This window comes from Prunus dulcis, chromosome 8, assembly GCF_902201215.1.
Source record: "Prunus dulcis chromosome 8, ALMONDv2, whole genome shotgun sequence".
Classification (NCBI taxonomy): domain Eukaryota; kingdom Viridiplantae; phylum Streptophyta; class Magnoliopsida; order Rosales; family Rosaceae; genus Prunus; species Prunus dulcis.
In genome coordinates this window covers 16,489,044-16,508,971 of record NC_047657.1, presented here as the reverse complement: position 1 = coordinate 16,508,971, position 19,928 = coordinate 16,489,044, and the positions used below count along the sequence as shown (strand labels likewise).

The 19,928-nt window shown below is 37.9% G+C and overlaps 4 protein-coding genes and 2 pseudogenes across 4 annotated transcripts; all 6 read right to left on the bottom strand.

Annotated features, from left to right (window-relative positions):
* Positions 1–48: 48 nt before the first annotated feature.
* Positions 49–2,989, bottom strand: LOC117638242 (chloroplast envelope quinone oxidoreductase homolog). Its single transcript, XM_034373377.1, has 5 exons — positions 2,666–2,989; positions 2,217–2,335; positions 1,680–1,821; positions 1,141–1,232; positions 49–1,040 (listed from the first exon to the last, which is right to left on the bottom strand). The coding sequence occupies exons 2-5, from the start codon at positions 2,295–2,297 to the stop codon at positions 348–350; spliced, it is 1,008 nt and encodes a 335-aa protein (XP_034229268.1). The 5' UTR covers positions 2,298–2,335; positions 2,666–2,989; the 3' UTR covers positions 49–347.
* A 980-nt stretch (positions 2,990–3,969) lies between these two features.
* Positions 3,970–6,337, bottom strand: LOC117638241 (chloroplast envelope quinone oxidoreductase homolog). The gene is made up of 4 exons (XM_034373376.1): positions 6,174–6,337; positions 5,718–5,859; positions 4,920–5,011; positions 3,970–4,839 (listed from the first exon to the last, which is right to left on the bottom strand). Exons 1-4 carry the CDS (start codon positions 6,249–6,251, stop codon positions 4,150–4,152), a joined length of 1,002 nt encoding a protein of 333 aa, XP_034229267.1. The 5' UTR covers positions 6,252–6,337; the 3' UTR covers positions 3,970–4,149.
* A 1,449-nt stretch (positions 6,338–7,786) lies between these two features.
* LOC117637974 (chloroplast envelope quinone oxidoreductase homolog) lies at positions 7,787–9,267 on the bottom strand. Its single transcript, XM_034373044.1, has 4 exons — positions 9,202–9,267; positions 8,939–9,080; positions 8,610–8,701; positions 7,787–8,476 (listed from the first exon to the last, which is right to left on the bottom strand). The coding sequence occupies exons 1-4, from the start codon at positions 9,265–9,267 to the stop codon at positions 7,787–7,789; spliced, it is 990 nt and encodes a 329-aa protein (XP_034228935.1).
* A 613-nt stretch (positions 9,268–9,880) lies between these two features.
* On the bottom strand, positions 9,881–11,703 carry LOC117637988 (annotated as a pseudogene).
* Positions 11,704–12,284: 581 nt separating this feature from the next.
* LOC117636358 lies at positions 12,285–14,120 on the bottom strand (annotated as a pseudogene).
* Positions 14,121–15,743: 1,623 nt separating this feature from the next.
* On the bottom strand, positions 15,744–18,556 carry LOC117612219 (chloroplast envelope quinone oxidoreductase homolog). Its single transcript, XM_034340982.1, has 4 exons — positions 17,826–18,556; positions 17,230–17,371; positions 16,758–16,849; positions 15,744–16,662 (listed from the first exon to the last, which is right to left on the bottom strand). Exons 1-4 carry the CDS (start codon positions 17,889–17,891, stop codon positions 15,970–15,972), a joined length of 993 nt encoding a protein of 330 aa, XP_034196873.1. The 5' UTR covers positions 17,892–18,556; the 3' UTR covers positions 15,744–15,969.
* Positions 18,557–19,928: the final 1,372 nt, after the last annotated feature.

Genomic DNA, 19,928 nt, shown 5'->3' with positions numbered 1-19,928 from the left:
AGTCACAATAAATTTAATTTTTCCGATTTCATCACTGTACTTACTGTCGTTAACAAATCAAGTCAAAGCCTTCAATTCCGTTAGTTTGGTAGGAGCTTTATTGTCCTAAACATTAAATAAATTTTTTAAATCAAATATATAAAATTAAAACAAGACAACAAGAAAAAGACAAAACCACCCCATCCTAACCTCTCTATCATATCCATCAAATCCCAACGACCAAAATTGTATAATTACCCCATTAATTGCACATAACCATCTGTATCGAACGACTTCCATTATTTCGACCAAAGAACAAACGACTCCCATTAAAGACATGAAGTTTATATCCCACAATAGTTTTCTACTTAAGGCTCCACGATTATCTTCCCAGTTGCATGTCCATCAATACTCTTAGCCCAAGCATCTTCAGCCTTGCTTAGAGGGTGCTTAGAGTCGATCACTGTCTTGAGCTTTCCTTCCTTGACTAACTTGACAAGATAATCAAGGTTCTCACTCTTAGCACTCGTGAGCAGTGGCACCAGCTGCTTCTTGGAGAAGGTGAGTTTGTTCTGAGCAATAGTAGCCCAGGTACGTGGACCGGGAGTAATGTTTATAACCTTCCCGTTGGCGCTCAAATTAGGCTTGAAAGTTGACCAGGGAATGCCCGTTATTGCACAATGGACAGCGATGTCATATTTCCTACCAGATGGGCTAATCAGAGCTGCTCCTTCTGGGGTCTTGTAGTCAAGAACCTCATCTGCCCCCAAGCTCTTGATAAATTCGATGTTACGAGCACCGCATGTGGCTGTAACATGAGTGTTTCCGAGCTTTGCTAGTTGGACTGCATACTGACCCACACCACCAGAGGCAGCAGTAATCAAGATGTTCTTTTTCTGGCCACTTCCGTCGAGATTAAGCCCTGCAGCTTGGGTGAGAGCCTGGAGAGCTGTGAGACCAGCAATAGGTAAGCCTGCACCTTGAGCTGCTGAAACTTCAGGTGGCCTGGCAACTGTCAATCTCTCACTAGCTGTGACAAACTCAGCCAGTCCACCTCCATTCTAACAAACAAACGAAATTTATAAGTGAAACTTGTTGCCAAGTGCAATAAATTCTTCAAGAAAGGGAGAGATTAACCAAAGGAATACAATGAAGGCTTACAGCGAGGGTGAGATATGCCACAACTTTGTCGCCCGGTTTGAACTTTTGGACCCCTTTTCCAACTTCTACAACCTCTCCAGCAACATCAGTAGCTGTTCCCAATATTTTCATTAGCCAATCAATGTTAACAAACCAACCTACCAGCCTAAGCCTCACAAACACTGCTTGTATAAATCACAAAACTCTTCTCGTAACATAGGAATGATGTTCACCCATTTTAAAAGTCGAAGCACAAATTTGTTTCAGAATCCAACTAATTTATCTACCTCAACTCTCTCAATACTTCCACAAATGAATAAGAGTCTCAATGAGAGATTTTATCGAGAGTCGAGACGTATTAATCTGTAACCATTATGATCACTTCCTCAAAGAGGGAAATTCTTTGGGGACACAGAGCGTATGCTTTATGTTCCAATGATGTAGTTATTAATAAAAATCAGGCAGTTTGTTGATCAGTATGTTGCAGCTTATATGCTACCAATTGGATGATATGTATATAAGAAGGGGTTTAGGGGAAAACCAGGCAAAACAGAACTTACCAGGTATATGAGGGAATTTGGGTGGAAAAAAAGGCCGTATCTTGCCTTTCTGAATTCTCCAATCAACCGGGTTTATAGTAGCTGCTTCCAATTTCAGCAAGATCTCACCTTTCTTTGGAGTGGGCACTGGAACCTCTACATGCTGCACCAAACATAAAATATATTTAAAACAATTTATTAAGGTCTTTTTACACTTGTATGATTTCGTCCATGGATTTATTGCTTTCGAAAAGCAAAGAAGAGGCACAAGCAAGTAAACATTCAACACAACCCTGAAGCATTTTCTCACTGGTTGTTCAGTTTCTCTTTTTTCCCTTTGGGATTTCAAGGCCAAACATATTTAGGATACACTCAGTTTTAAGCCTGAACTCTCCCACCACTCTAAAAGTTGATGCTTTTTTTTTTCTTTTTTTTACGCAAGAGAGAATATTAAGCGGTTAACAAAATGTCAGAAGCAAAAATCACAGCAGGGAATGAAATATGAGAGAATTCTACCAAATAACATTGATAGAAGAAACAAGTAGATAAAGAAGGAACCTTTAAACCAGAAGCTCCTCCACCATAGCTGTTGTACTGAACCGCACGCATAAGCTTTGTCGCCATGGCTGCCAATGTCATACCCTGAGTCAGCAGAGACAAACGAGAAAGGAAAGATCCTAGATTTTACGAGAGAGAGAGAGAGAGAGAGAGAGAGAGAGAGAGAGAGAGGACGTGTTAGTACATTCTTGTGGAATGGTTTTGACGTATATATAGGCTGTGCTTTCTTTGAAAAGTGCTATAGGTTGTGCTATTTGAAAAGTGCTATAGGTTGTGCTTTCTTTGAAAAAGTTTTGATTTTCACATTGTGTTGGCCGAAAATTGAATGAAACTCTAAAAAAAAAAATTTGGAAAATTCTGATTGCCGAGTTGAACCAAACTTTTACAATTCGGTTTTTAGAGGCAAGTTCTACTTATGAGCTCGCATTAGTATCACAGCAGCATCATACCAGTGGCACTCAAATTAGGCTGAAAAGTTGACAAAGGAATGCCGAATGGATCACATCACAGCATCATATTTTGGACCAAATGGAGATGGACTCTTCTCCTGTAGAGCTGCTTGCTCCTTCTGAGGTCTTGACCAAGTCAAGGCTACGAGCTCCACAAAAGTGCGAGTGGCTGTCACATGAGGTACGTGTGAAAATTGGTGCGAGGCAACAAAGTCCACGGCATACCTTTCTCAAACTTTCCATTCCAATCAAATGGGGTTGACTTTTGACTAGCCACCTCCAATTTCAGCAACACCTCTCCCTTGATCTTTGTATGAATTTGGAATTGGAATTTCAACATGCTGCAATTAGCACCAAAATTGATTAAGGGCCAATGACTTAACAATAATATGTTCTTCAATGCATAAACAAATTGTATGTTTCCTTTCCAAGTACAAAAGCTAGTCTTGGTCATTCTCAACCACAACCTCCACCACACCCTTACGAGAAGAAAGAAGAATTTGCATGTCATGGGGATAGCACTGTTTTGCTATCCCCAATCAATCACGTTATGTCACGCTTAATATGTGCTATCCACGTGACATGCAAGTTTTTCTCCACCCGTATCCCTTCTCCCAACATAAAAACATTAGCAAAAGGAAAGAAGAAAACTCAGAAAAGACTCTCCCTTTATCTTTTCCTTCACAACATTTCAAATTTTGATTTACTCAAACAAGTACTTGAAAAAAGATCCATTAGGCACCATGTGAAAATGGGGTTCATTTAATTTTCATAGGGTTTATAGTGGACAAGTTGATCGTGTAATGTAAAAGGGTTTTTCTTCAAGGACAAACAGAGAGTATAATTCAAGAGAAACAAAAGGAAACTAATTTGACAGAGGGAAACTTTTATTTAGAAATTGAAGAAATGTAATTTGAATAACCTCTAAGCCAGAAGGTCGTCCACCACCACAGCCTGCATGCATAACATTTTTCGCCATAGCCTCCCTCAGTTTTTTTTGTTTTGTTGCCACCCTAGGCCTCCCTCAGTTTTGTTCAGAAGAATCGACAGAACTTGAAACTCGTCTCAGATTTTATGAAGTAAGCTTGCGTTGTTGCTGGTGCGTAATTAGCCCACGTCTATAGTAAAACAGAGTAGAATTGTTCATGATTCATGATGCTTCTGCTTTCTATTTTTTATATATTTATATTTCATTTGATTATATCAACCATCGTCATCTCTCTCTAGAGTCTAAACCCATATTACTGGTTTGATAACCGAGTAAATTCGTTTTTGAGAGAACCATATGAATTTACTGTGAAATATAATCAACATGAAAATGAACAATATATAATCCAAACCTCAATATTTACAATATTGATTCAGGATTATAAAACCCCACATTATTATATAATTTTATATTACACATGACATAACTATCTGTATCAAACAACTTCCATCAAGTACGTGAGGTTTATATCCCACTATGGTTTTAGTTTGTCTACTTAAGGCTCCACAATTATCTTCCCAGTTGCATGTCCATCAATACTCTTAGCCCAACCATCTTCAGCCTTGCTCAGAGGATGCTTCGAGTCGATCACAGTCTTGAGCTTTTCTTCCTTCACTAACTTGACAAGATAATCAAGGTTCTCACTCTTGGCACTCATGAACAGTGGCACCAGCTGCTTCTTGGAGAAGGTGAGTTTCTTCAGAACAAAAGTAGCAAAGGCACTTGGACTAGGAGTAAGGTCTATAACCTTCCCGTTGGCGCTCAAATTAGGCTCGAAAGTTGACCAGGGAATGCCCGTTGCACAATGAACCACAGCATCATATTTCCTACCAGATGGACTATTCAGAGCTGCTCCCTCTGGGGTCTTGTAGTCGAGAACCTCATCTGCCCCTAAGCTCTTGACAAATTCGATGTTACGAGCACTGCACGTGGCTGTAACATGAGTGTTTCCGAGCTTTGCTAGTTGGACTGCATACTGACCCACACCACCAGAGGCAGCAGTAATCAATATGTTCTTTTGCTGGCCAGATCCGTCAAGCTTGACCCCTGCAGCTTGGGTGAGAGCCTGGTGAGCTGTGAGACCAGCAACAGGTAAGCCTGCACCTTCAGCCGCTGAAACTTCAGGTGGCCTGGCAACTGTCAAGCTCTCACTAGCTGCAGCAAATTCAGCCAGTCCACCTCCATTCTAACAAACAAATGAAATTTATAAGTGAAACTTCCTCGAGAAATGGAGAGCTTAACCAAAGGAATAAAATGAACACTTACAGTGTGGGTGAGAAATGCCACAACTTTGTCGCCCGGTTTGAACTTTTGGACCCCTTGTCCAACTTCTACAACCTCTCCAGCAACATCAGTAACTGTTCCCAAGATTGTCATTAGCTAAACAATGTTAACAAACCAACCTATCAGCCTATGACTCACGAAACAACTCTTCTAACAATATATGAATGATATTCATCCACTTAAAAATCAAAGCACAAATTTGTTTAACTTTTCTACCTCAACTCTTCCAATACTTCCACAAATGAATAAAGTCTGAATGAGAGATTTCACTGAAATATATTAATCCGTAACCATTATGATCACTTTTCAATATTCACTTCTTCATAGATGGTAATCTCTTCGAGACACAGAGGGTATGCTTTATGTTCCAATGATGCAGTAATTAATCAAGATCAAATAGTTTATCAATCAATACGTTCCCAGAAAGTTAACTGTTTCTGGGAACAGGCAAATTCTAGTAGAACTTAACAAAATTGAGTAAATTTCACATCACCAAAAACTACAGGCAGTGATAAAAGATTTGCAAAAACAAGCACAGCAGAGTCTGTAAAGGAGGCAGGTAAAAAACTGGAGTCTTCAATTCTTGTCACCGAGAGAGCATTCAATTTTTTATTCATTTTTCAGTTGAGTTTGATACCGTGTTGGTCATCCCAGAAACACCGGTGTGCCAAAAAAGCATAACCTTTTTTTTTGGTGTTGTGGAATAATTTCTATATTATAATGTCAAAGATGCATAGATCTGAAATACACAACTACAACACCAGGCAAAACAGCACTTACCAGGTATATGAGGGAATTTGCGTGGCAAAAGAGGCCGAAACATGCCTTTCTGAATTTTCCAATCAACTGGGTTTAAACTAGCAGCTTCCAATTTCAGCAAGATATCACCTTTCTTTGGAGTGGGGACTGGAACCTCCGCATGCTGCAAACAAACATAAATTATAAACAATTTTCAAGTTCTCTACTACAAGTAAGTAAATATTCAACACAACCCTAAAGCATTTTCTCATTGGTTGTTCTGTTTCTCGTTTTTCCTTTTGGATTTCATGGCCAAAATTATTTTTGATGCAATCAATTTTAAGCCTGAACTCTCCCACCCACCACTCTAAAAGTTAATACAGTTTTTTTTTTTCTTCTTTTACACACCACAGAATATTAAGCGGTTAACAAAATACCAGAAGCAAAAATCACAGCAGGAATGAAAGATGAGAGTAAACAAGTAGAAAAAGAAAGAACCTTTAAACCAGAAGCTCCTCCACCGTAGCTGTCGTACTGAACCGCATGCATAAGCTTCGACGCCATGGCTGCTGCCATAACCTGAGTCGGCAGAGACAGGAGAAAGGAAAGATCCAAGATTTGAACACAGAGACAGAGAGAGAGAGAGAGAGAGAGAGAGGAAGCGTTACTAGATTCTTGTGGAATGTTTTTGACGTATACCACACGTGGATGCATGTCAAGTTGCCAACTGTAATATTAATTAAAATGACGGAAATACCCTGCATTTTTATATATACTATGTATAGGTTGTACTTTCTTTCAGAAAGTGCCATAGATAATTAGATTGTGCTCCCCAAGAAGTTTTGATTTTATAATGTGCAGGTCGACAATTGAATCAAAAAATTTATTCTTTTTATGCAAGTTCTGATTGCCGCTTTGAATCAAATTTTTACAAACCCATTTTCAGGGGAAAGTTCTACTCATGAGCTCGTATTAGTATCGGAGCCTAGTTTCACTCAAGAATACCTTACAACTCTTGAATTTCTCAACAAAATAAAGAAAAAGCACAAAGTATTAATATGTTGTTCTAAGAGCATCTTTAAGAAAGATGTCAAATACTAAACATCAAATTTAAATTTGATGGCTGATGTGACAATTTGACATCTTACATAGCTTTACACTCCATCAAATATATCAAATTAAATTATTATTTTATTAAATTTTAGTGTTGATTTATTTTTAATTAAAAAGAAAAGAAAAGAAATAATAATAAAATATTTATTTGACATCTTGCTTTTGAGATGTCAAAAATAACATCTCAACTTCCAGCCTTCATTCTACATCAACTTTGACACATCGGTTGGAGTGATGTGAGATGTTATTTCTAGCCGTTAATTGGCTATATGGCACTTTTGATATAAGGAAATGCTAGCAACCTTCTCTCTAACCTTCTCTTTTGGACCTTCTCCTTTTTTTGCTTGATATGTGTCATTCTCCTTACACTTAAAACAATGTCAATAATATATTATACAAGTTAACTTTTGCTTTCCAATTTTACCCTTATTAAATATGTTCAATTTATCCCAAAAAAAATTAACAACTTTCTTACCATCATATATTTTTTTTAACGTCAATTATTTTTTTAAAGAAAATATATGATTTTTTCAAAAAATAGGAAATGACCCTTTTTTTTTAAACACAAAGGACTTTTTTTTTTCCCCCTTATCTAAACCCTTTGTGTTAAAAATAAAAAATTTTAAATTTAAAAAAAAACACCTGACATTTCCTCTTAAAAGCATATATTTTCTTTAGAAACATTAATAAGATGGTAAGAAAGTTTTGAAAATTTTTTGGATAAATTCAATACATTTAATAAGGGTAAACTTGGAAAGCAAAAGTTAGCTTGTATAATATATTAATGACATTGTTTTAAGTGTAAGGAGAATGACACATGTCAAGCAAAAAATAGAGAAGATCCAAAGGAGAATGTTGCTAGCATTCCTTTTTGACATATCGATTGGAGATGCTCTAATGCACATGAAATTTACAGTCCCAAAAAAAGTATATGAAGTTTACAATCCTTAATATAAGTACATGTACTTCACAATTTGAAGATATAATATTTTGGCTACCTAAGGCTCCACAATGATCTTCCCAGTAGCATGGCCATCAATACTCTTAGCCCAAGCATCTTCAGCCTTACTTATAGGATGCTTTGAGTCGATCACCGTCTTGAGCTTTCCTTCCTTCACCAAATTAACAAGATAATCCAAGCTCTCAGCCTTGGGGATCATGAGCAATGGCACCAAGGACTTCTTGGAGAAAGTGAGTTTCTTTAAAAGAAATGTAGTGAAAGAACTTGCATTTGGAGCAATGTCTATAACTTTCCCTTTTGCACTCAAATTAGGCTCAAAAGTTAACCAAGCGATGCCGGTTGCACAGTTGATCACAGCATCATATTTCCGGCCAGACGGGCTCTTCAGAGCGGCCCCATCCGGGGTCTTGTAGTCAAGAACTTCATCTGCCCCTAAGCTCTTAACCAATTCGACGTTACGAGCTCCACAGGTGGCTGTGACATGAGTGTTTCCGAGCTTTGCTAGTTGGACTGCATAGTGTCCAACGCCACCAGAGGCAGCAGTGATCAATATGTTCTTCTGCTTGCCAGTTCCGTCAAGCTTGATCCCTGCAGATTGGGTGATAGCCTGGTGAGCCGTGATGCCGGCAACAGGTAAGCCTGCACCTTCAGCTGCTGACACTTCAGCTGGCCTGGCAACCATGAATCTCTCATTACTTGAAGCAAACTCAGCCAGTCCACCTCCACTCTATCAAATATGTAATATCACAACAGACATATTGTGAGGCATATATGACATATCATTAAGTACCAAGAACATGAATTTGATATGTGGAAGAAATCCTAATCAGAAACAAGCAAAGGAATAAAATGGCACTTACAAAATGGCTGAGCAATACCACAACTTTGTCACCCACCTTGAACTTTTTGGCTCCTTGTCCAACCTCTACAATCTCCCCAGCCACATCAGTTGCTGTTCCACATAATGCCACCAGTCAACATGAACAAACCAACCAAATCATAAAACAAGTCATGTGTTTCACCATAAGAAGACGAAAATCAATGCGTAAGTTTCAGAATCAACTGTAACTTGGGATAAGCAGAAGCCTGTTTGCCAACATGTTTATGCACAAGACTGAAAGATTATGCACTCATTACAAATGTCAACAAAAACAAAAACAATCACAAACCAGAGTCAAAACAGAATTACCAGGTATTTGAGGGAATTTTCCTGGGAAGAGAGGCCGCAACTGGCCCTTTTGAATTTTCCAATCAACTGGGTTTAGACTGGCTGCTTCTAATTTCAGCAAGACCTCATTTTTCTTCGGGGTAGGGATTGGAACCCCGACATGCTGCAACAAACATAACATTTACATAACAATTTGTAAAAGGTTGCTCTTTTATTGCTGTTAATATAAGCAAAATTAGATTGATGGAAACTAAAAGAAGAATACGAGCAGATAAAGAAGGAACCTTTAAACCAGAAGGTCCTCCACCATAGCTGTCGTATTGAATTGCATGCATAAGCTTGGCCGACATGGCTGATGATACACAGAGACAGAGTTGCGAGATTTCTGAAATTGGGTTCCTTGAGTTTTATGGTACCCCCATGTCACATAAATGACAAACACTAGGGACGCTCATTGTTTTCTTCGCTTTATTTTTTGTTTCTTTTTATTTATTTAGTTATATATAATACAAAAAGTAGAATAATTGGATTGTGTCCGATGCTATAAACCAGAACTTCGTTTGCTTGAGAAGTCATGATGATGATAATTTAGAATTAAAAAAAATACAAGTGATAAATTTATACGAATAAATTAATCGTTTATGAGTAGAGGAACTCAAACTTGGGTAGCGGCTGTTCTGCCCAACTGCCCTAGCCCACATTGCAACAATGATCATGATTAATAGCGTGGTGTTTGAGCATTTTTGTTTGATTAGTGATATATTCTAATTAATATCCCATATGAAACTAGCAGTTGAAAATGAGCATTCATCCCAAATCTTCTCATTTACGATATCCAATCATGAATAAAACCAAAAAGTCCACACATTATTATATATAACACCCTTATTCTGTTGCACATGAATTTTAATACAATCCCAAAAAAAAATCATGAGGTTTAAACTCCCAAGATATTTTGCCTACCTAAGGCTCCACAATGATCTTCCCAGTGCATTGGCTATTGATTCTCTTAGCCCAAGCATCTTCAGCCTTGCTTAGAGAATGGTTTGAATCAATCACAGTCTTGAGTTTTCCTTCCTTCACCAACTGAACAAGACAATCCAAGTTCTCAGCCTTAGCATTTATCATCAGTGGCACCAGCCTCTTCTTGGAGAAAGTGATTTTCTTTAGAAGAAAAGTAAACAAGGAACTTGCACCAGGAGTAAGGTCAATGACCTTCCCTCTTGCACTCAAATTTGGTTCAAAAACTGACCAAGGAATGGCTGCGGATGCACTGTGGATCACGAAATCATATTTTCGACCCAACGGGCTCTTAAGAGCTTCCCCCTCAGTAGTCTTGTAGTCAAGAACCTCATCTGCCCCTAAGCTCTTCACCAATTCAATGTTTCTAGCTCCACAATACATGAATGTTTCCAAGCTTTGCTAGTTGGACTGCATAGAGACCAACACCGCCGGCGGCACCAGTGATCAGTATGTTCTTGAGCTGGCCAGTTCCATCAAGCTTGATCCCTGCGGCTTTGGTGAGAGCCTGGTGAGCTGAGAGACCAGCAACAGGCAAGCCTGCACCTTCAGCTGCTGAAACTTCAGGTGGCCGAGAAAATACTGATTTCTCTTTAGCTGCAGCAAACTCAGCCAGCCCACCTCCGTTCTATGACAAGAGACAAAAAAATGAGGCCTAAAATTAAGAAGCAGATAAATTTTATCGGTAAAACTTTTAACCATACACAGGTGTATCTTCAAGCAAAGGTGAGTGGTGCTTACACTGTAAGTAAGTAAGGCCACAACTTCGTCACCAACTTTGAACTTTTGAACTCCTTGTCCAACCTCTACAATCTCTCCAGCCACATCAGTAACTGTTTTCCATAATGCCATCATCAGCCAGAGAGAACAAATCAAAAGCCTCCCAGCCTAAAACTTGAACATATATTGAATGCAGAAATCATAAAACAGGTCATCATTTTTCAGCTTAGGAACAATATTTGTTTCAGAATCCAACTAATCCATCTGCCTCAAAACTCACTCCCAACCAAGACTTCCACATATGAATCAAATGTAAATGAGACATATATGAAATACAATATGAACTGTCATCCTAATTTCTTACAAATGTCACATAGGCTTATATCTGACATGTATACCAGAAAAAAAAAAAAATTGTGTAGTACAGACCACCAGCAAAGGAGAATTACCAGGCGTGTGAGGTAATTTGCTTGGGAGAAAAGGCCGTGCCATGCCTTTCTGAATTTTAAAATCACCTGGATTTAGACTTGCTGCTTCCACTTTCAGCAAAACCTCGTCTTTCTTTGGAGTGGGGATTGGAATCTCAACATGCTGCAACAAAACATAACAAAAGTATAACAGTTGATTAAGGTATAACTCTAGACATAGACAAGGAACACAAAAGGCCTGAAGGAAGCAAGCTGCAAAACAGCAAGAAACAAGTAGTACAATGTCTCGGAGTCTTAAACCCATTTCTCTTTAAAGCAAGCAGCACAAGCAACTCTCTTCACCAGTTCAGCTCAACATTTTTCACTGGTTGTAAATTCTCTCCCTTTTCCCTTTAGGATCTCAATTTCGAACATATTTTGATGCACTCAATTTGAAATTGAGACGAATAGAATAGAAAATGTCAGAAGCAAAAAGAAATAAAAATTCAAAGACTTCTACAAGAACATTGGCAGAACACATGAAGGAAAAGGAGCAGATAAACTAAGAACCTTTAAACCAGAAGGTCCTCCACCATAGCTTTTGTACTGGACTGCATGGATAAGCTTTGCCACCATGGCTTCCAAACTCGGAGACAGAGAGTGCTAGAATTGCGAGAGACAAGTTTTTGCTGTGACAATGCAATACATTTATACCAATGAAAACATCATGTGAACTGCCACATGTGAACTGCCATATATTATACTGTAACGTGTAGAGTTTATAAACTATTGTGCTCCTCAAATGTCAACCTATGAGGAATAATATTGGAGCATTTTGTTTGATTAATGATTGTCTCATAGTTTACAAATTTGAACTTGATTTAATAATTTAATAATTCTATGAAAATTTTATTCCAATCACATATAAAATAAGAACACAAGAGAATAAAGCAATTTTATTCTGAATTTGTTGTTCTATATTGCATATTTATCCACAACGGCTAGGCTTGTTCGTCAAGCAAAATCTAACTCAGAATTAATAAACATTAGTTCTTGTTCTTATTCTTAATTTGCAAAGGACTATTGGTACATTAATATTTTATGATGCAAACATCTTTTACAACCAATTAAGGAGGTATTTACACATAATCAGAGCATTCTCATATCCTAAACCATCCTTGTAAATGTTCCACAAATCAGTCACCATGATAGAAATTATCTCAGATAAACCATAAAAAACCTCTGGGAAATCTGTGAGTAACCCATCAAGCCAAGTCTTTGTTTTCTCCTCGAAATTTTCTTTGCTTTCTTTTACGAAATCAAAGAAAACAGAGATTAGAAATATACAATCCCAAAATAAATACATGAAGTTTACAATCCAAAGATACTTTATCTACTTAAGGCTCCACAATAATCTTCCCAATAGCATGCCCATCTATACTTTTACCCCAAGCATCTTCAACATTGGCTAGAGCATGCTTTGAGTCAATCACTGTCTTGAGTTTTCCTTCTTTTACCAGCTTAACAAGATACTCCAGGTTCTCAGCCTTGGGATTCATGAGCAGCGGCACCAGCTGTTTCTTGGAGAAGGTGAGTGTGTTTAGTACCAAAGTAAGCAAGGCGCTTGGACCGATAGTAATGTCTATAACCTTCCCTTCTGCACTTAAATTAGGCTCAAAACTTGACCAAGGAGTGCCGGTTGCACAGTGTATCACGGCATCATATTTTCGACCAGATGGACTCTTAAGAGCTGCTCCTTCTGGGGTCTTGTAGTCAAGAACCTCATCTGCCCCTAAGCTCTTCACCAAATCAATGTTCCGAGCTCCACAAGTGGCTGTGACATGGTTGTTTCCAAGCTTTGCTAGTTGGACTGCATAGTGACCTACACCACCAGAGGCAGCAGTAACAAGTATGTTCTTGAGCTCACCAGTTCCATCAAGGTTGATATTTGCAGCTTGAGTGAGAGCCTGGAGAGCTGTAAGACCTGCAATAGGTAATCCCGCGCCTTCAGCTGCTTAAACTTCAGGGGGCCTAGCAACTGTCAATCTCTCACTAGCCACAGCATACTCAGCCAATCCACCTCCATTCTTTCAAAATATATAATATGACAACAGAGATAAAGCAAGGCAGAGATTATATCAGAAACAAACACATGAGTTTTGTATGTGAAACTTCTAACCAGAAGGAATAAATTGTGCACTTACAAAATAGTTTAGCAATGCCACAACTTTTTCACCTTCTTTGAACTTTTTGACTCCTTGTCCGGCCTCTATAACCTCTCCAGCGACATCATTAACTGTTTTCGACAATCTCATCAGCCAAACACAACAAACCAGCCTACCTGCCTATGACTCAAAGACATCTTATGCACATAAATTACAGAACAACTCATATTTTTCTGCATAGAATAGAAACTATGTTCATCTTTACAGACCATAGGCAAAACAGAATTACCAGGTATGTGAGGGAGTTTGCCTGGGAAAACAGGCCACAATATCCCTTTCTGAATTTTCCAATCAGATGGATTTAGACTAGCTGCTTCCAATTTCAGAACAACCTCATCTTTTTTTGGAGTGGGAAATGGAACTTCTACATGCTGCAACAAACATAAAAATCTATGAGGCATCCTTGGGCATCTTTAAATTGTCATCCAGAAGAGGGTTTTCAGATACTTTTGCCTAACCCAGAGACCTTCATCCATCTGACAAATTCTCCAACCAATTTTAGCCAACATTGCTTAATGTTACAAATAAGGGCATATTAGCACAGACAAATAGAAATGTCTCAAAAGCCTCAAAATCCCTTGGCTTTATTGCTTTTTAAAGCAAGCAGCAAAACAAAACAAGTACATATTCCCAGCACCAAGAAATATTTTCACAACTTCAATTCAACTATGAAACATTTCCTTGCTGGTGGTTCATTCTCTCTCAAAATATAATAGTGATGGAAAATTGAACAAAAAGAGCAGATAAATAAAGAACCTTTAAACCAGAAGCTCCTCCACCATAACAGTTGTACTGAACTGCATGCATAAGTTTGGGCGCCACGGCTGCCATTATCGGAGACAGAGAGATTAATGAGAGTGGTGAGAATGAAATTTTTGCAGCACCATCAATTGTTATACTGTGACTTGCTGAATTTATCAATTGTTAGAAAATTTTGGTTCTCCTCAGAAGTCAACAATGAGGTTTGAGCATTTTGTTTGATTAAGGATTATTTCATAGTATAAAATTGAACTCTCCACAGTACAATAATGCTATAAAAATTATATTCCAAATCATACATAAAAAAAAAGAAGAACACAGAGAGATTAATTAAAGAAAGCAATTGAATATCCTAAGTGTAGTTTTGTCTCATATATGAGGCAGCTTCACATTATACTGAACAAATAATCACAAATATAAGCTGTGCAATAAAAAATACTATGGTCAATCGCGTGTTCCTAATTTTGAGCTGTTAATGTATCTAGGCCTTATTGTAAATCCACGCGCATCTATGACCTAAGTGTGTGAGTGACTGACTGTAGCACTCCTCCGAGGATACATGGGAGACCCTCACACATAGCATGAAATACAACAAATTACCCACAAAAAATGGTTCTTAATTATTGATTAGTTATTCCTATTCCTTTTCAAGTAATCTAAGACAGATTATTAGTTGCATGATGCTTTTCGAAATCTGAAAATTGGTACACATTTGTTCATATGCTTTATGAGCTACGCATCTTTTACAACCAATTGAAGAGGTATTTGCAAATAATCAAGCATTCTCCGCAACATATCCAAAAGCATCCTTGCAATTGTTCCACAAATCAGCCACTATGGTAAAAACCATCTCAGACAACCCTTCAGAAACCTCTGGAACATCTGTGAGCAACCCATCAAGTGAAGTCTTTGTTTTCTCCATGAGATCTCCAATCGCAGAAGTTGTAACTCCAGCAGATCCTGTGACAATTTCTTTTAGATAATCAAAGATAGTAGAAATTAGAGCGCTTATTGCTTCCATTACAAGGCCCACAAAGTTCTCAGAACATGACTTAATGACCTCTGTGACTTGTTGTAATGTGCCATGGATGGCTTGGCCTGGTCCTCTGAATCCATGGATCAACAGCACCAGAATATGGGCGGTACCAGAGAAGATCAACCACGAAACCAAGTTCGATATGAAGCTTAATCCAAAGAAGATGAGTTTGAGAAGGAACACAACCATTTTTGTTGATTGGTTTGAGTCTTGGGATAGCAAGCAGTGCAGGAAACAACTTGGTTTGTTATATATATATATATGTGTGTGTACAGAGTTGAGGTCAAGTTTACTAATGAAATGGGAAACCCATTAGTTTAATTTGTTTTTTCTAGTTTTATAAGGAGCAGTTGTTGTATCACCATCTTCTGGGAAATTTCAATGTCATTAAGAAATAACATTGGAGCTTTCTTGGAGACTCATTCTAACTAAAGATAATAGTAATTAATTAAGTAAAAAATGGCTTTCAAAGTTATGTTTCAGGAATTTCCACGTCTGTAGATAGTTATCTTGTATCTGCTTATAAATTAATCCACTCCCTTGACTTTGAGAGTCAAATGAGAGAGAGTCTTACCCAAAACATAATTCAATCAAGCGGGTGTTTGCAACTAAGTATGAGTTGTCTCACACATAATGTAAGCCATGGAGCAACAGAAACATCTGAAATACTGTCAAATACTACTAACAGTTGAAAATGAACATTTAGTTCCAAACCTTCTCATTTACAATATCCAATGATGCATAAAACCAAAAAGAAAAAGAAAAATCCACACACTATTAAATACCTTATTCTTTTGTACATGAGGTTTTATTCTTTTGTACATGAGGTTTACTACAATTGCAAAAAGTTTCATGAAGTTTACAATCCTAGGAAATTTTGTCTACTCAAGGCTCCACAATGATCTTCCCAGTGCATTGGGTATTGATTCTTTTAGCCCAAGCATCTTCAGCCTTGCTCAGAGGGTAGTTTGAGTCAATTACTGTCTTGAGTTTTCCTTCCTTGGCCAACTTAACAAGACAATCCAGGTTCTCAGCCTTGGCACTTATAGCCAGTAGCACCAGCTTCTTCTTGGAGAAAGTGATTTTCTTCAGAACAAAAGTAAACAGATTACTTGCACCAATAGTAAGGTCTATTACCTTCCCTCTTGCACTCAAATTTGCCTCGAAGACTGACCAAGGAATGGCTGATGATGCACTGTGGATCACAACATCATATTTTCGACCTGACGGGCTCTTCAGGGATGCCCCTTCAGGTGTTTTGTAGTCAAGAACCTCATCTGCCCCTAAGCTCTTCACCAATTCAATGTTCCGAGCTCCACAGGTGGCGGTAACATGAGTGTTTCCAAGCTTTGCTAGTTGGACTGCATAGAGACCAACACCACCGGCGGCACCAGTAATCAGTATGTTCTTCAGCTGGCCAGTTCCATCAAGCTTGATCCTTGCATCCTTGGTGACAGCCTGGTGAGCTGTGAGACCAGCCATAGGTAAGCCTGCACCTTCAGCTGCCGAAACTTCAGGAGGCCTAGCAACTGCTAGTTTCTCTTTAGCTACAGCAAACTCAGCCAGTCCACCTCCATTCTATCAACATGTAACAGTTCAAATTAGCAGTAACAGAAACAGAAGTTTTATATCTTCAACCAAGGCATCATAATTGGAATAAAATGAGCACTTACACCATAGCTCAGTAATGCCACAACTTTGTCTCCCACTTTGAACTTCTTGACTCCTTGTCCAACCTCTACTATCTCTCCGGCTACATCAGTAACTGTTCCCCATAATGTCATCAGCCAAAGTTAACAATAACAAATCAACCAACCGGCCTAAGATTCAAAGACACTGAATGCATAAATCACAAAACTGATCTCATCTTTGTAGTTGCTCATATAGGCACCCAAAAAGCATTTAAACTTTTTTATTTTTATAGTTACCACTGATTAGGGCAGCATAAGCAGACGATGGTTTGCTAACATGTTCGTGGACTGAAAAGTTATTCACTCAGTAACTCTCAATTACAAGCCAGTATGTGCTGTTGTGTCCTAATTTCTGTTTACAAATGTCAAATAAGCATAGATCTGACATACTAACAAGGCATTGTCTAGCAAAGAAAAAATTGTTAAGTGCAGACCACTGGAAAAAGAGAGTTACCAGGTGTGTGAGGCAATTTGCGTGGTAAGAAAGGGCGCGCCAGGCCTTTCTGAATTTTAAAATCACTTGGATTCAGACTAGCTGCTTCTGTTTTCAGCAAAACTTCATCTTTCTTCAGAGAGGGGATTGGAATCTCAACATGCTGCAACAAAAACAACACATATAACAGTTTACTAAGGCAGCTCCAAAACAGCAAGAAACCAACACAGGGAAGGAAAAAGAAAACCAGAAAAACCAAGCAAGGCTAACAACATAGAACAAAGTTTAAAAGAAACAAGTAGTCCAATGTCTCAAAGTCTTAAAAGCCCCGTCCCATGGCTGTATTGCTCTTTAAGCAAGCAGCACAAACAACTACATATTCACAACAACCAAAAAGTCTTTTCACAAGTTCAGATCAACCATGATACATTTTCTCTTTAGCATATTAATGTCAGACATATTTTTTATGCAGTAAACTCTTAAAATAACTAAATGTGAAACTGAGACTAAATAGAATATGAATATGTAAGAAGCAAAAATCAAAAAACAAAAATCCAGGAATTCTACAAAAGCATTGGTAAAAAAATATAAAGAAAAGGGGCAGATTCACAAGGAACCTTTAAACCAGAAGGTCCTCCACCATAGCTTTTGTACTGAACCGCATGCATAAGCTTTGCCGCCATGGCTGCCAAACTCCGAGACTGAGAGGGTGAGAATTGTGAGGAAGAAATTTTTGAAAGGCACCATTAAGTGAACCTATCTACATACCAATGCCCCCCATCATGTCAACTGCATATATTATAGCTTAATTACACTAATGCTCCCTGAAACTTTAGTCAAATCTCACTTTACTCTCCAAAACTTAAAATGATCCATTTTCATACCTTGACCGAGGTTTAGTGACCCACTTTGCCCCCTGCCGTCAACTTCACCCAAAACTCTATTAAAATTGATGATATGGCATGGGCTTATTGGTAATTTCATACACATAAATCATTTACACCGATTGAGCTGGTGATGTGGCAAGTAGAGTCTTACTCCATATAAATAAAAATAAAAATAAAAATTTCTAATAACTAAAATAAAAAATAAAAATAAAAAACTCAAAAACCCTTAAGGAATTGATGTTTTATGTTTGTCAAGACTCAAATCCACTTCCGTGAAATAGAGGTAGCTGTTTTTTTTTTAATTTGTTTGTCCTTCGTCAATCATCACCTTCTTTCTTATCCAATGAACCACTCTCAGTTTTTAATTTCTTAGAATACATGCAGATCCCTATTCTTCCTTCTTCCTTCCTCAATATGCAGATCTCAATTTTAATCATCACATTCTTCCTTCCTCAGTTCTTTTTTATTTTTTTATCTATGCAGAGATGGGCTCCACTTGCCACGTCCCTCACTCATTTAGTTTAATGATCTATGTGTATGAAATTACCAATAAATTCATGCCACATCATCAATTTTAACAGAGTTTTGGATGAAGTTGACGGCAAGAGGCAAAGTGGGTCACTAAACCTCGATCAAGTATGAAAGTGGAACATTTTAAGTTTCGAAGGATAAAGTGAAATTTAACTGAAATTTCAAAGGACATTAGTGTAATTAAGCCTATATTATACTGCAATTTGCTCAGTTTATAAATTGTTGGAAAACTTTGTGGCGCCCGAGAAGTGAACCTTCAAAACCATTGTATTGCAGCCTTTGTTTGATTGATGATTATCTAATTTACAAAATTGAACTTTTTGATTTGTCAGTACAGTAATATATGAAAATAGCAGTTCAATCACATATAAAATAATAACAGATTTAGAATAAAGCCATTGTATTCAGAACTTGTTGTTCTATTTACATCCACAGGGCTTGACTTGGTCATCAAGCAAAATCTAACCCAGCCGCAGACTCTATTCCAGAAGCTCCTCCATCATAACTTTGGTTTGCTTAATAAGTCAACGTTGAGGTTTGAGCAATTTGTTTGATTAAAGGGTTATTTCATATTCATAATATAAAATTGAACTCTCCACAGTACAATAATGCTTGGAAAATTATATTCCAAATCATACATATAAAACAAGAGCACAGAGAGAACAAAGCTAACAATTGAGTATCCTATGTTTGTAATTTTCTCTCATATTTGAGACATCTTCACATTGCGCTGACATATCCTGACACGTATAAGCAATCAAGTACGACCGCGAATTGAGTGGTACTAATTTCTAGATGTTAATGTATGTAGACCCTATTGTAGAATCCACATGCATCTATGATTAGAAATCACGAATGACTGTAGTACTCCTCCAAGTGAACCCCCACACATAGCATAAAATACGACGAACTACCTGCAAAGTTGGTTCTTCGTATACCTTTTCTAGTGATCTAAGACAGAGTATTAGTTGGAATGATGATCTCAAAAGTTATACACATTTGTTCTTATACCATACGATGTACATATTTTTACAACCAATTGAAGAGGTATGTACAAAAATAATCAAGCATTCTCCGCAACATATCCAAAAGCATCCCTGCAATTGTTCCACAAATCAGCCACCATGGTAAAAATCATATCAGAAACCTCTGGGAAATCAGTGCGCAAAGCGTCAAGCAATTCAAGCGAAGTCTTTGTCTTCTCCATGAGATCTCCAATTGCAGAAGTGGTAACTCCAGCAGACCCTGTGACACTTTGTTTTAGATAATCAAAGAAAGCTGAGACTAGAGCACTTATTGCTT

Coding starts and splice junctions, on each gene's coding strand:
- LOC117638242 (XM_034373377.1), bottom strand. CDS start 2,297: ATGACATTGGCAGCCATGGCGACAAAGCTTATGCGTGCGGTTCAGTAC. Junction 1,233..1,679: donor CAAATTCCCTCATATACCTG/GTAAGTTCTGTT, acceptor TATTGGGAACAG/CTACTGATGTTGCTGGAGAG. Junction 1,041..1,140: donor TGGCATATCTCACCCTCGCT/GTAAGCCTTCAT, acceptor TTTGTTTGTTAG/AATGGAGGTGGACTGGCTGA.
- LOC117638241 (XM_034373376.1), bottom strand. CDS start 6,251: ATGGCAGCAGCCATGGCGTCGAAGCTTATGCATGCGGTTCAGTACGAC. Junction 5,860..6,173: donor GAGGAGCTTCTGGTTTAAAG/GTTCTTTCTTTT, acceptor GTTTGTTTGCAG/CATGCGGAGGTTCCAGTCCC. Junction 4,840..4,919: donor TGGCATTTCTCACCCACACT/GTAAGTGTTCAT, acceptor TTTGTTTGTTAG/AATGGAGGTGGACTGGCTGA.
- LOC117637974 (XM_034373044.1), bottom strand. CDS start 9,267: ATGTCGGCCAAGCTTATGCATGCAATTCAATACGACAGCTATGGTGGA. Junction 9,081..9,201: donor GAGGACCTTCTGGTTTAAAG/GTTCCTTCTTTA, acceptor TGTTTGTTGCAG/CATGTCGGGGTTCCAATCCC. Junction 8,477..8,609: donor TGGTATTGCTCAGCCATTTT/GTAAGTGCCATT, acceptor CATATTTGATAG/AGTGGAGGTGGACTGGCTGA.
- LOC117612219 (XM_034340982.1), bottom strand. CDS start 17,891: ATGGCGGCAAAGCTTATGCATGCGGTTCAGTACAAAAGCTATGGTGGA. Junction 17,372..17,825: donor GAGGACCTTCTGGTTTAAAG/GTTCCTTGTGAA, acceptor TTTTTGTTGCAG/CATGTTGAGATTCCAATCCC. Junction 16,663..16,757: donor TGGCATTACTGAGCTATGGT/GTAAGTGCTCAT, acceptor ACATGTTGATAG/AATGGAGGTGGACTGGCTGA.